Source organism: Athene noctua, chromosome Z, assembly GCF_965140245.1.
Source record: "Athene noctua chromosome Z, bAthNoc1.hap1.1, whole genome shotgun sequence".
NCBI lineage: Eukaryota > Metazoa > Chordata > Aves > Strigiformes > Strigidae > Athene > Athene noctua.
Genome location: NC_134077.1, coordinates 14,054,926 through 14,067,970, shown reverse-complemented (window position 1 = coordinate 14,067,970; position 13,045 = coordinate 14,054,926). Strand labels below are relative to the sequence as shown.

The 13,045-nt window shown below is 36.7% G+C and overlaps 1 protein-coding gene across 1 annotated transcript in view; it reads left to right on the top strand.

The window, feature by feature from the left end:
• Positions 1-9,557, top strand: part of LMBRD2 (LMBR1 domain containing 2) — a 34,572-nt gene extending 25,015 nt beyond the window's left edge. The window contains exons 16-18 of the mRNA XM_074931383.1: positions 625-727; positions 1,940-2,069; positions 3,962-9,557. Of these exons, the coding sequence (XP_074787484.1) occupies positions 625-727; positions 1,940-2,069; positions 3,962-4,022 (294 nt within the window). The 3' untranslated portion in view covers positions 4,023-9,557. The remainder of the gene's footprint in view (positions 1-624; positions 728-1,939; positions 2,070-3,961) is intronic.
• Positions 9,558-13,045: the final 3,488 nt, after the last annotated feature.

Genomic DNA, 13,045 nt, shown 5'->3' with positions numbered 1-13,045 from the left:
TTGAGTATTCCAGTTCCTACCAGTGCATAATCTGGGATCTAGATATGAATCTGAAATATATTAACTGGAGCAGCTGGAAAAGTTTCTATTAAGACATGAAATTGTCTATTAATAAAATCATGAGACATTTTCTTCTTTAATATTTCATTATACTTCATACAAAAATGTTTACATACTAAGCATGAAATGAAACACAGAACAACAAGCTTAGTAAACACTGCCTGTCCAAATGGTTTTTTTGTGCTATCTGCATCTGGTTATTTTTCCATTCTACCACTAGATGGAAGTAGAAATCAAAAAAAGCAATGTTCCCACCAAAACAGTTGAGTGAACTTTGAGTGCAGATTTAATATGTAGTTTATTTTCTGAAAGTCTTTTTTCTAAAGAGCAGTTATGGCAGCCAGCTTATTGAAGGCACATATTTTGAGTTTAAAATAAAACAAAAATTCTTCCTGTATCAAGAAATTTAACAGGCATATTTTCAAAGTATTACTTTCATAGTCTCATGTGACTGATCAGTTAGCTCTAAGTTGTGGATCTGGAATATTTCTTGATACTGTATATGCTTTTGTTGTGTTGCTTTTTCCTCACAGCTTACATTTCTTTTTTTGGTCTTTTTTCCAGGAATGGAAGGAACGTTATGGAAATAGAGATGATTCTACTAGAAACAGAGTTGTCCACACAGACCAAAAAGAATCCAGCTTCTCAGAGACAAATACCAATAGACGTAAGCTTTTGGAGGGGGTTTGTTTTGTTTTGTTTTGTTTTGCTTTAATATCTTGCCTGCACAACACTGGCTGTGTAAGTAGCTTCAAATATGTTCCTTTTTGTCTTAGATGATGTCCTGATACATTCCCTTCTGTGGCACAGTGCCATCTTGCCCATTAAAGGCACCTGAAAGAGTGCTGTGTTTCTTCCCATCTTCAACACTTCAACTAGTTGAGGTTGGAGACTCTGACTCAGTCTTCTGGGACTTACAATGTTTGCAATTAGAGTAGCAGTTGTTCACAAAGAGACTTTATTTAGGATATGTCTTGAAGTTGGGAGTTTTAAATCTTAAAATTTACCTCTTCTAATTGCGAATGAACTCTCAGACTGGAGTGGTGGAATACTCAGATGACAAACAAATGTAAAGCCACTAATATACCACACAAGTGTATACATGCTCATTTAATAACATGTTAGCAAAACTTTTTTTGTGGATGCTCTAAATTTCCAAAATGTTTATTTGTCACAGGGTTAATGTTTTTTTATGGTTTTTATGTGCTCTTGTAAGCTAACAAGAAGTAAGAATTGAAGCTGAAAAATGGAAGGGAAAAGGGGGAGGAGGAGGGAAACTTTGAACATGGTTTTGAGACAACTCTGGTAGATTTCCCCATTCTCTTTCCAGAGATGGAAACCCCAGATTTCCAGTGGTAGACTAACTGAAATATGAGATTGTATTTTAAACATATTAATATGTAGCATTCCAGCACCAAAACAAGCTGTAGGTACTGGCCTAGTGAAGGTAGCTGAGTGACCTGCAGAACAGCTGCATTTCATTAATTTATGAGATTGCCTTTTCAAAAACAAACAATACCAAACTAAAAAACCTCCAACTAGCTTAAAGCAGGAAGTTGGGAAGATGACCGGATGATTGGTTGGTTTAAAAGTAAAATTTGCATATAACTTCTTGTTTTCTTTGATTTATTGCAAAGTAGATTCCATCTACTTGAGGGGTGAAAGAAAAGTTGTAGTTATATTGGTATGGAGATACAAAAATGAAATATTACAAATTCAAGCATTTTAGCCAGATTTGGCTTAATATTGAATGTACTCTAAATCATTATACTTACACTTCGGTTGAGCTAGTAGCAAATTACTATCATGGTCTTTTGAGTTTGATGTCTCCACGTGCTCCAAGATGTTCACGGAGCAAATGAATGTTTTCACTTTCCAGCACTATCAAAGTATACCCGATCAAATGGTAGGACTGAAAGAGATACAATAGAACTCCTCCAGGATGCAGAACCTTTGGATTTTAATGCTGATTCAATTAATGATGACCCTCTTGAATTGGACTTGGGAAGGTGAGGAATTTTCTGTGTTATTTACAATTAAAAGATACTCATGCCTTCTGTCTTCAGACCTATGACAGCTGTATTGGATGGTTTCATAATAATAGTTTTGTAAACTAAAAATTTAGCATCTCACCAGCTCCTTCCCTTTCTTCCTTCTCCCCCATGATATGGGAATTGTTTTAAAACCCAATTGAAACCTTGAGGTTTTTCAGTTTTTTAGAAATGTTTGAGTAAGATTTCAGTTGAATATTATTTTTTCTATGGGCATAATCTGAAAAATACTGTATATAAAATCAGAAAACTGGAGAATGTCCTGCATATGTAGAATATAAGGTTTTCCTTTAATTTTCTACAAGGCTTTGGAAAGTTCACTTGATTTGTCTGTATAAAAACCATTATAAAGGGATGCAAGAAAGAAAACTGAGTATTGCAGAACCAGTAGTTACAGGAATACACCTGGGGATCAGATCTTGGAACTACTGAAGTAAATTAAAATCTGAATTTAATGAACAAGAAGTCCCAGACTGCACAGTATAGCTCTGTCTGTAATAGAGAATTCTGTGATTCTGTGGGTGTGACTGCAACACCAGATTTCCTTAGTCATGAAATAGACTGTCTTCTGTAACTCCTAAGCTCTGCTCATATTTAAGAAACAAGTAATAAATTTTATGGGTGCTTTTTTAATCCAGGCAGTTAGGATGTGGAACCATTTAATGATAAATAATTTTAAATTCCCTTATAAAAAGTTACAGTTTACATTATTTTTCAGCTAAAAGTAGCATAACCAATCCAATAAAAGATCATAAAATATTTCAGTTGACTTACATCTGTAACGTCATCTAATAAATGCCAGTTCAAAAACATGGAAAGAACATTCATAAATGGCACTGCCAGGTTTCACAGATTGATTCTGCAACATTAGTTTGTATCAACAGCTAACTCCTGTAGTCTGATGTCACCACATTCCTGAAGTTGGTTTAAAGAGGAAGTAGCCTAGCAGTTCTGTCAGCTATTTATTTCTATACAGTTGGAAAGGGATAGTAGTCTGCAAAATTAGGAATATGCATATATAATTGTTTTGGAGCAAATATTTTTCAAGTAAAGTATCTGAAGATTTCTGGCACCTATACAGACTGCAGAGTGGAACATTTTGAACTTTTTCTTTAAAAGAAAATCTGGAGCCACAGAACTTAGTTGAGCTTTCCTCTAATAAACTGCGTTACATTTCATAGAGGTAATAAATCAAGCATAATTGCATATGAAATTTCAATTAACTTAAAAATAGCTTGTGTAACACTTTTTAAAGTATAGCCCCTGCAATAGTTACAAGCATTCTAGGACAGTAAGAGCGCGAGGGACAGTGGGTTCTCACTTTGTCTGTTCAGGTTTTGGTAAGTGCTGTGGAGAGGAAGTATATACTTGTGCTTTTAAAATGCTTTAAAAATATATTTGACCAGAAATTTGTGAAGCTTCTTTTTTCCCACTAAATATGCACCCATTTGTTTCAATGATTTTTGATACTGTATTTCTCCTAGGAATACCCAGTGAGGTGTTTTGCTAATTACCTAAACTACTTTTGGATGCTGTTTTTTGTTTGGGTTGTTTTGTGCTTTTTTTTTTTTTTTAAAGAAAGGAACAAAACATTCAACTTCTTTCCTTTGTATCGGGAAACAAAGTTCTTTAAGACTCACAATATTCATATCACTGTTTTTCTTGGTCACATGAGATTTAATTTAATGGCTGCCTATCATTCTCATGGAAACAGTAATTAAGCAGAAGTTCAGATCCTATAATTAATTGAGAGTTAAGGAGTAAGAGTACAGTGGGAGTTACATGGTTTCATGGGTCCTTATTTTTCTGTTTCCTGTGATACTTTTTCATATTTAACATTGATTCTGCAGGTACCAGCCCGGTGGAAGATACCTGTCAATGTCTCGAAGTGAAATATTTGAAGATGTCTAAGCTCCTCAAAGCTAAAGAAAATTCAGTGGAAATCTATTTCTTACTCATTGCTTGGAAAATACTGTATTTATGATATATCACTGAACTAGAAAAGACCATTTTTGTTTAAAAAAAAGAATATGAAGGAACAACTATTTTGGAAATGCACCTGTATGGTAACTTTACTACTTATGACAAGAATATGCTTCTTCTATTGTAGATATTGTTGTGCATCAGTGTGGGCTTTTATGTCATGACCAAAAGGAGAAAACTATTAATTAAGGTAATAGAGGGTAAACTTCATCAATATACCTAGGGCTCAACTTGAACTGTTAACATTATAAGTTTGAGAAAGGGGATTTTTTGGAAGGAATTTTTTTGTATTTTATCAGATGCTGTGAGAGCATCTTAATGCATCCAAAGTGCAGTTATATCAATTACTATAGTAAACACTTTCTATAATTTTTCTATTTGAACTTTATGTCTAGTCCAAAATCTACTGAATTAAATTAAAGCTTCTTTTGGCTTCAGTGGTCTTTGAATCAGACCCTGTATAAGGAGAAAGATTGAATGTCAGGCTGTTCTTCATAAAATCATAAAATGCATGTTCCAGTATTTAAAGGGTGGCTACAAAGGTGATGGAGACTCCATTTTTACAAGGAGTCACACAGGAAAGATGAAGAGTAATGGGTACAAGTTACTGCTGGGGATATTCTGATTGGACACAAGAGGAAAATTTTTTACAATAAGAACAATCAATCACTTGAATAATGTACCTGGGAAAGTGTGGATCCCCCAACACTGGACACTTTTCAGATTCAGCTGGATGGGGTGCTGGGCCATCTTGTCTAGACCATGCTTTTGCTAAGAAATGTTGGACTAGATGATCCATGAGGTCCCTTCCAACCTCGTATTCTATGATTCTGTGAAATTTGATGGCATAAATTTTGGAGCAAGGAAAGGCTATATTTTTTCTTTTCCAACATTATGTGCAGATAATTGATTTTAGCATATGTAAATAGTTTAAATTGAATATGGACCAGAGTTTCACTGTCATATGTGCAATAGCAAGAATACACTATTGAAGATACAATGTCTGCTTAAGATTTTTTACACTTAAAACAGTTGAAAATCTTGGCATATTAGTGTTTTTGTAACTGTAAAAGAAATATAATGTGAAAATTGAGTTAAATGCTGAAACATTTTAATTTGCACACACCTCAGGCACGGCTTCAAATTGTAGAGTATTTCTTTAAAAGAAGGGAAATACATAGCATGACTAGATAATGGTAAACACCTTTAATGTCCCAAATGCCCTGGTTGCATTATGTATCTATTTTTAAGGTGCCTGTATTTTGCAATAAGTTGTTGCAAAAAGAATAATGCTTATTCATTTGAATGCCATTCAAAAATGCCAATTATTAACAGTGTAAAAAAGCTTCTCATTGATTTCATTGTGTAGATATATTTTTTAAACCATAGTTAGTTGAATGAATTTTCAAATGTAATCATAAGGTAAAAGATGTGGTCAAATTCATGATATCTTTGGCAATTTGATTAATTTAAAATGTTGCTTTATTGCAATTTGTCTTAAGTCTTTACCACTTGGAGGTTTTCTTACGTGCTTATTGCAAAGTTATGTTGAAAACTGAAACAGGACATGTTTCTGTCATGAATTCTTTATCATGCTTAAAACACAGACATCCTGTAAAGCAGCTAGGAATGAGTTCTTCTGAAAAATAAGTTTTCATGAATGAGGTGTTCTACTAATTTTTCAAAATAAGTCTTTGTTTTCTGAAGTAATTGTTAATGGGAATCTAACTACCTCCTGTGATTTAGTACATCATGTGTTCTAACAGTAGTGGCATTTGTAATATATTGATCTGCCTGTTTTAAAACACTGAATTGTTACTATGAAGGAGAAAAAATACTCTATTTGTATAGAAATAACTACATTAATAAATTGGCAGACATAAAATAATCGTCAGTTTTATTCTTAGGTGAACACACTGAACAACAGCCATGCCCACAAGTGTTCAAGCTCATGCAATTTCCAGATTACTGTAAGAGGGCACTTTTTCAGTTTGGGTATTTCATGTATTGTAAAGGCTTGATTGAAGTCTTATGGCTGTGTCAGGGACTGGAAGTTGAGAAAATGACACTCTTTTTATTCAGATTGTTCTTCAGCAACTTTATTCTAGCACCTAGTTAATTTATTTTAGATATAATTTAAAATGTTATCCTGAATTCAGCCTTATATGAAAGGAGTTGTATATGTTTCTGGACATCCATCCACATGAATGTTCTTAGACTTGATATATCTATTTTTAAAATTTGTATCTCATTTAATTGCTCAAAAGTTTATTTGTAAAAATCTTTGGATGAAATGAGGTTCAAGTTCTTTGTTTAACTCTTAAAATGTCACTACAAAGGGATCTAATTCAGTGCTAATGGAAAAATTGTAGAAGGAATATTTTATTTTTCTGAATGCTTGTGGATCCTTACCTAGCCTCTTCTGACTTCAGAGAGTTGGATTAAGCCTTGCTGGGGCCTGGTTTTCCCCCTCTTGGTGGAATGGCTGCAAACAGAATTTTCAGTGGAAACTTGGTCAGGATTTTATATACAAAAGCTAACTAGTCCCTGGTGTAAGCCCTCTGTGCAGTTTTCATTGGGATACAATAACTTGAGGAGTTTACTATATAAATTAATGGCAGTGGGATTTTAGCTGCTAACATAGATATTCGGAGTTCATTGAGGTGGGAATCCACTGACCTTTTTTTGGTAATGCAAGTGGAGTAACCAATAGCTGCTTTTTGCAAGCATGGGAATTAGAGCTCTGAAAATCTCTCAGGGGTTCTCTTCTTGATTGCACCGGGAGATCCTGAGTGTCATGTGCTCCCTGGATGCTGGGTGTTAAAGTCAGGAGTTGCTAAGTGTCAGGTTTCATCCATAGTGTTCATTGCTGACCAACAGTTTCTTGTGCTTTAATTACGCACAACTTGTAAGCCGGTTAATCTAGTATGTTTTGAAAAGTAGTTCCTCCAAAAGTATTGAAAAGTTAAGTTCCTATGACTCATATGGGAGACAAATCTGAAAGACTTTTCAGCAAAAAAATACAAAGTAAAACTATAAAAAAACATTGTAGAAATAAGGGTTATGCCTGCACAGTATTTGCTGTGTGTTTGAGCTAGTTTTAAACTAGTTTGGTTACTGCCAGTATGACTAACACAGAACTTGCTTGGGGGCTACATGCTTAAGGATTTACCCCACTCCAGAGAGGTGGTAGATGTCCCATCCCTGGAAACATTCAAGGCCAGGTAGGATGGGGCTCTGAGCAACCTGATCTAGCTGAAGATGTCCCTGCTTATTGCAGGGGGATTGGACTAGATGACCTTTAAAGGTCCCCTCCAACCCAAACCATGAGTTCTTTGCTACTATAGATCTAGTCCTAACAGTATCACTGCTAAGAGAACTTAAAGCTAGCTTTGATATGTTTAAGCAGTGACTGTACTGTAGGTTACTGGTGGTCTTGCACCAGATCTGATGTTCCATATTAGGTGATTTAAAATATAACTGCCTTGCAAACTGCTTTTGGGAACTGAATGTTGACGTATTTAGTCTATTGGTATATAGTCATATTTATTTGCAGCTAAAGAATGTCAGTTATGTATTTCTTATTTCACTTTCTGAATTACTGAGCAGTTAAGGTATACTTCACTGTCATTTCTGCAGTTTGCTCTTCAACTGTGAACACCAAAAAATCCCCAAAACACCAAAAAACCTACCCAAGTTGAGCACATAAGCACATATGATTGAATATCTTCATGTCAAAGATTTAAACCAGTGAGAAGAATCCATACAAGTTGTAATGAACTTTGGAAAGTGGGAGCGAAAACAGTAACTACTTCAATATTGTGTCAGTTCTGGATTTCTTAAAAAGTATGCATAGCAAAAAGCTCTAGTCAAACTTACTCCTCTTACTAGATTTGTAGTTCTGTTTCGTCAGCGGTTTAAAAATACACATGTTCTGATATCTATATTGGGAAATGAATCCTCTGCACTCTGCTTAAGAAAGGTGCAGCTCTTAGTGCAGTATAGTGAGAGTCTTTTTATAAGGGACGGTAAAGGATATGCAACTTCTAGTCTGTGCTAATAGTGACACCTTGGGCAAACTATGATGTATTTTATTATTTAGATATGGTAACATTAAGAAAAAACAAACTTTATACTACTGTAACTTACACTACTGGAAAGATCATGGTATATAATCTGCTTTTATTTTGCAACCAAGCACTTGTAAAATAGTCATTAATGGTATTAATGGGAATGGCAGAAAGCTGCTATCTTTCTGATATTTATTCTTGCTATTTTAAAACATGACAATTTTTACATATGAAGTACTAAAAAAGTGGTTACTCTTTCTGTGATGATAATTTGTATTTTATTAAATTTATCTTGGAATGCTGTAAATATTACATGAAAAATACAGTGTTTTGTTCCAGTTTTCATTATTGCTGTAATTACTTGCAATCTGAGAGGCATTTACAATACCAAATAGAGATCACTTTATGAAGGAAGACTTCTTACAAGGCTTCTTAAAGAAATCTGACCTATTAATTACAGACAAATACCTGCATCTTAATTATTAACAAAATCTCTACTTAGGGTATATATTGTCTCCTAGCTTTTAATTTTTCTTTAAAATTCAGAAAATGATTAATTTTGTCAGAGGAGCTTATTTATGAATCTTGTAAACTTTCTGAAACTTTTGCATTCTTTTTTTCTCTAATTGGCTCTGCAGGAATATGTGCGGCTTCATGGCAGTTCTCTAATATTAGCTGTGAGTCTAATTAAGTAGTCTAGTCTGAAGCCTAGACACTCCTACACTATTTCATTATGTTAACAGAACCCCTGCATTCCTAGCAGAAAAGCACCTTGAACTAGATCCCTTTCTAATACATTAATTGCTGTCATTGATTAGGGTGCATTATATTGAGTATCTTCTGTTTCAGTCATATAGTGAGCCCAGTCAGGCTTATTCTTTGTTTCTATTAAAATGCACTGGAATGTATTCCTCAGCATGCTTTTTTTATGTGTGTGTGTATGTTTTAATTGTAATTAGCAGGCAATAGTAATATGCAACTTCAGTTATTTATTGAGGATAATGTTATATTTGACATATTCCTGTGAAATATAATACATTCAGAGTGATAGCTTAGCTATCACTGTAGAAATTAATTATTTTCTATAGAAATACCTTACATTTCTATAGAGATATCTGGAAGATAAGGGAATTTGTTTGTAAGTATAGGTTTAGTAATAGAAGATCTTCATTCTCCAGTGTATATCAAGGATAGGCTGTAGGAGTGCTGCTTATGGATAGACTATCTTCTTTTGCCTTATGATATGTGTGCATAATACTTGTTTTGAAATTCACTGAGTTACACATTTTTCTCTGTAGTGGTCTAAATTATTGTTGTGATTGATATATTTTTGAAATGTGTGTTAAAATATCCAGACAAAGAGTTAAGTTGGCATGAAATAAATCATTTCTGCAATACATTTTTCCTGGTGTATTTTAGATATTCATACTTCTCTGAAGTTTTTTTCATAGTGGTCTTTTGGAGAGATTGGACCTATTTCTTTTTTCCAGGTGGAAATTAAGTTTTTTCTAGAAGACAATCTAACCTAGTGATCTTTTTGTATCTTGTTTAAAGCGGATCAAAAAGAGAAACTGAGAAGGAGCTTGTATACCTGGATGTGTCATTGACAGAGTTTGGGAATGAGACTTGGAACCACACTTTGGGCTGGTATCTTTACTGACCATTCACCCCAACTGTGGAAGTGCAAGCAGCTTCTGTGAAAGCAGGGAGACAAAGTGCAGCGAGGCTAGCTGAAGATGTGGGCTTCCTGCAGGGCCTGGAGGAGGCCTGTAAGGACCCTGTATGCTAATAGCACTGACTGGGCATGGGGTATTTGTGTGGGACATAAGGTGGGGTAGAAGGTAGGGCTCCTACGCCCCTGCCTCCCTTCTCTCAGCAGTCAAGCTGGGATATAACACCTTATAGATGTACCTAGCCATTGGTGAGAATAGAGGCAAGAGACTTTCCACTACAATTGTGAGGAGACAAGCAAAATGAAGGAGTTAACTCTCTTCTTTTGTTGCCTGCATATTTATCACTTGTCTTCCTAAAAAAAAAAAAAAAAAAAAAAAAAAAGTCAAAAATAAGGTGAAGGAAGAAGAGCGAGAATTTTAAAAAATTTAAATATTGTCTCTATATAGCTACAGTGACAGGGTATGTTTTTAGGTTCTCTTCATTCTGATGAAGTGGCATTTTTCTTGAGAGGTACAGAAGTATCTTCTGCATTATCATAAATTGAAAAGCCATACTCTGGAGCAATTAATCTTTTTAGCACATCAGAAAATTTATAATAACTAACACTAAGTGATTCCTGTAGTTGATTATTTATTGTCTCCCCTAGTTAATCTGCAACTCTGTTTTAAGTGAGTTGCAGGAAACATTTTGCATGCTCAAGACCAGTCTGTGCCATCACTGCAGTAGGAATGTCTTGGCACTGTTAGTAAAGACTTCTGTCACACCCCTTCTGGGACTGTCACCCTCTCTGATCTGCTGGACTACTAAGTGTCTTTTCTGGATCTTTTTATAAGGCATTTTTAATGTATGTGGGTTTAGAATAATGTAGTGAATGAATGGTGCATGCAGATTTTACAAAAGACTAGTAACAGAATGTTCAGTGGACCACACTGAGCCAGCTATTATAATCCAGTAGATGGCATTTTCTCTACTGGCAGAAGAAGAGATAGGAATAGCAGAATGGGGATGAGTGGATTGAGAGCAGCCCTGTGGAGAAGGGCTTGGGTGTACTGGTGGATGAAAAGCTGGACATGAGCCAGCAGTGTGTGCTTACAGCCCAGAAGCCAACCGTATTCTGGGCTGCATCAAAAAGTGTGGCCAGCAGGTCGAGGGAGGGGATTCTCCCCCTCTAGTCTGCTCTGGTGAGACTGCACCTGCAGTGCTGTGTCCAGCTCTGGAGTCCTCAGCATAGGAATGACATCGACCTGTTGGAGTGGTTCCAGAGGAGGCCAGGAAGATGATCAGGGGGCTGGAGCACCTCCTGTATGAGGACAGGCAGAGAGAGTTGGGGTTGTTCAGCCTGGAGAAGAGAAGGCTCTGGGGAGACCTTATAGCGGCCTTCCAGTACTTACAGGGGCTACAGGAAAGATGGGGAGGGACTCTTTATCAGGGGGTGTAGGGATAGGATGAGGAGGAATGGCTTTAAACTGACAGAGGATAGTTTCAGACTAGATATAAGTAAGAAATTTTTTAGGATTAGGGTGCTGAAATGCAGAGAGGTTACCCATACCCAGATAGGTGATAGATGCCCCATCCCAGAAACATTCAAGGCCAGGTTGGACAGGGCCCTGAGCAACCTGATCTAGTTGAAGATGTCCCTGCTCATTGCAGGGGGGTTGGGCTAGATGACCTTTAAATGTCCCTCCCAACCCAAACCATTCTATGATTTCATGAATGATCTTCTGTGTACGTTTTTTTACTTTTTTCCAGAGCCAGTTTGCATATTGAAGTGAATCACTCTCAGTATGGTTAACCAGCCACGCTCTTCCTGCAGACTTGCTTGATAAGTAGCCACTGTAAACCCCACAGTATATAGTTCAGAGGATGGGAGTTTTCCTGTATTAAATACTAACTTTCTATTATTCATTGTCGTATTTTTATTTGCACAAAGAACAGTCTGAATTTTGTTTTTTCATTGTCAGCAGTTGCTAATGAAACTACCTTGTATGCTCAGTGACTTTTAAGTGTTCTGAAGTAGCACTTGACTTACTGTCAGTTGTCAGGGTTGTGAATTAACCTTGCTCTGCCCTTCTCACTCCACCTCCGCCTGCGCAGTGCCATGGTGTGCCTGCCACAGTGTGTTGCTTGTTCATCCTGGTCTCTGCTCTGTATACTGTGATAAAGATCTTAACTCTTTCTCTTCATGAATGCCCTATCTTTACATCGTCGTGTTATGTGTTAGTTCATTACACACCATTGCCTTCAGGATTTTTTGAGAGCTTTATCAAGAAGCCAAAGCTGGCCAGGGCCTTACTTGCACAGAAGACACAATTTTTCTTCCCTTCTCAGGGAACATGACCTGAGCTGCAAAGAAAGATTCAACTCTTAAATAGAGGCCAGGTATTGGAGTGGTTTATGAATGTGGGTTATGCACAAACAGAAGAAAAGCTCTTAGGTTCATTCCACAGAAACAGCTTATCTGGTTAAAGCTGTGTGTTTTGTGTTGCTCAGTCAACATCAAATGTGTAACTGAGGCAGGGCCTAGACATGCTCTGTGGAAACCTGCTAAGCCTTTGAAATCCAAGTGAACACTCACAGTTAAGCAATTCACTGTCAGACAGAATAATTTCCAAATCTTAGGAAAGGTCATCTATTCTAAAACAAGTTCACAAAGGCTGGATGCTGATGGGAATTTTTCTGTGTGTTCTGTGTTCCTTCTGTCCTGCAGAGGCTGCCTCCTTCCATAAGCACTAGTACTCCTGTAAAAGCATCATGCTTTCTATTTTGGAAGATTTTGCTGTTTTTTAAATCTGTGGGAATTAAGAAGGTGCAAAAGCAGTGTACTACTCTGACATGCTTCAGTGAGCAAGCAACAGCTTTCAAGCCCAGGTTTCACAAATAACTGGCAAGTCTACTGCAAGAGACTAGCACCCATGGCAGCCAGTGTGACACAGCATTACCCCCTTCAGAGGCTGCCTGTGTGTCAAACAGTGTGTGGAAAGGAATGAGGCAGAGCAAACCCAGGGCAGAGAGAGATGGGACAAAGGAAGTGGGTTGAGAGGCAAAGCAAAGCGTGGGAGAGTGAGCCGTGGTGACAAGGAGGGTGTGAGCTCTGCCTGCTGCTGGGTTAAGTTTACACCTTTCGTTGCCTACAGCCTCACCTCAGACTTTCTGTAGGAAATCTGATAGCAACATGCTGCCAGCTGGCCCCCAAGGTCTAAGAATATG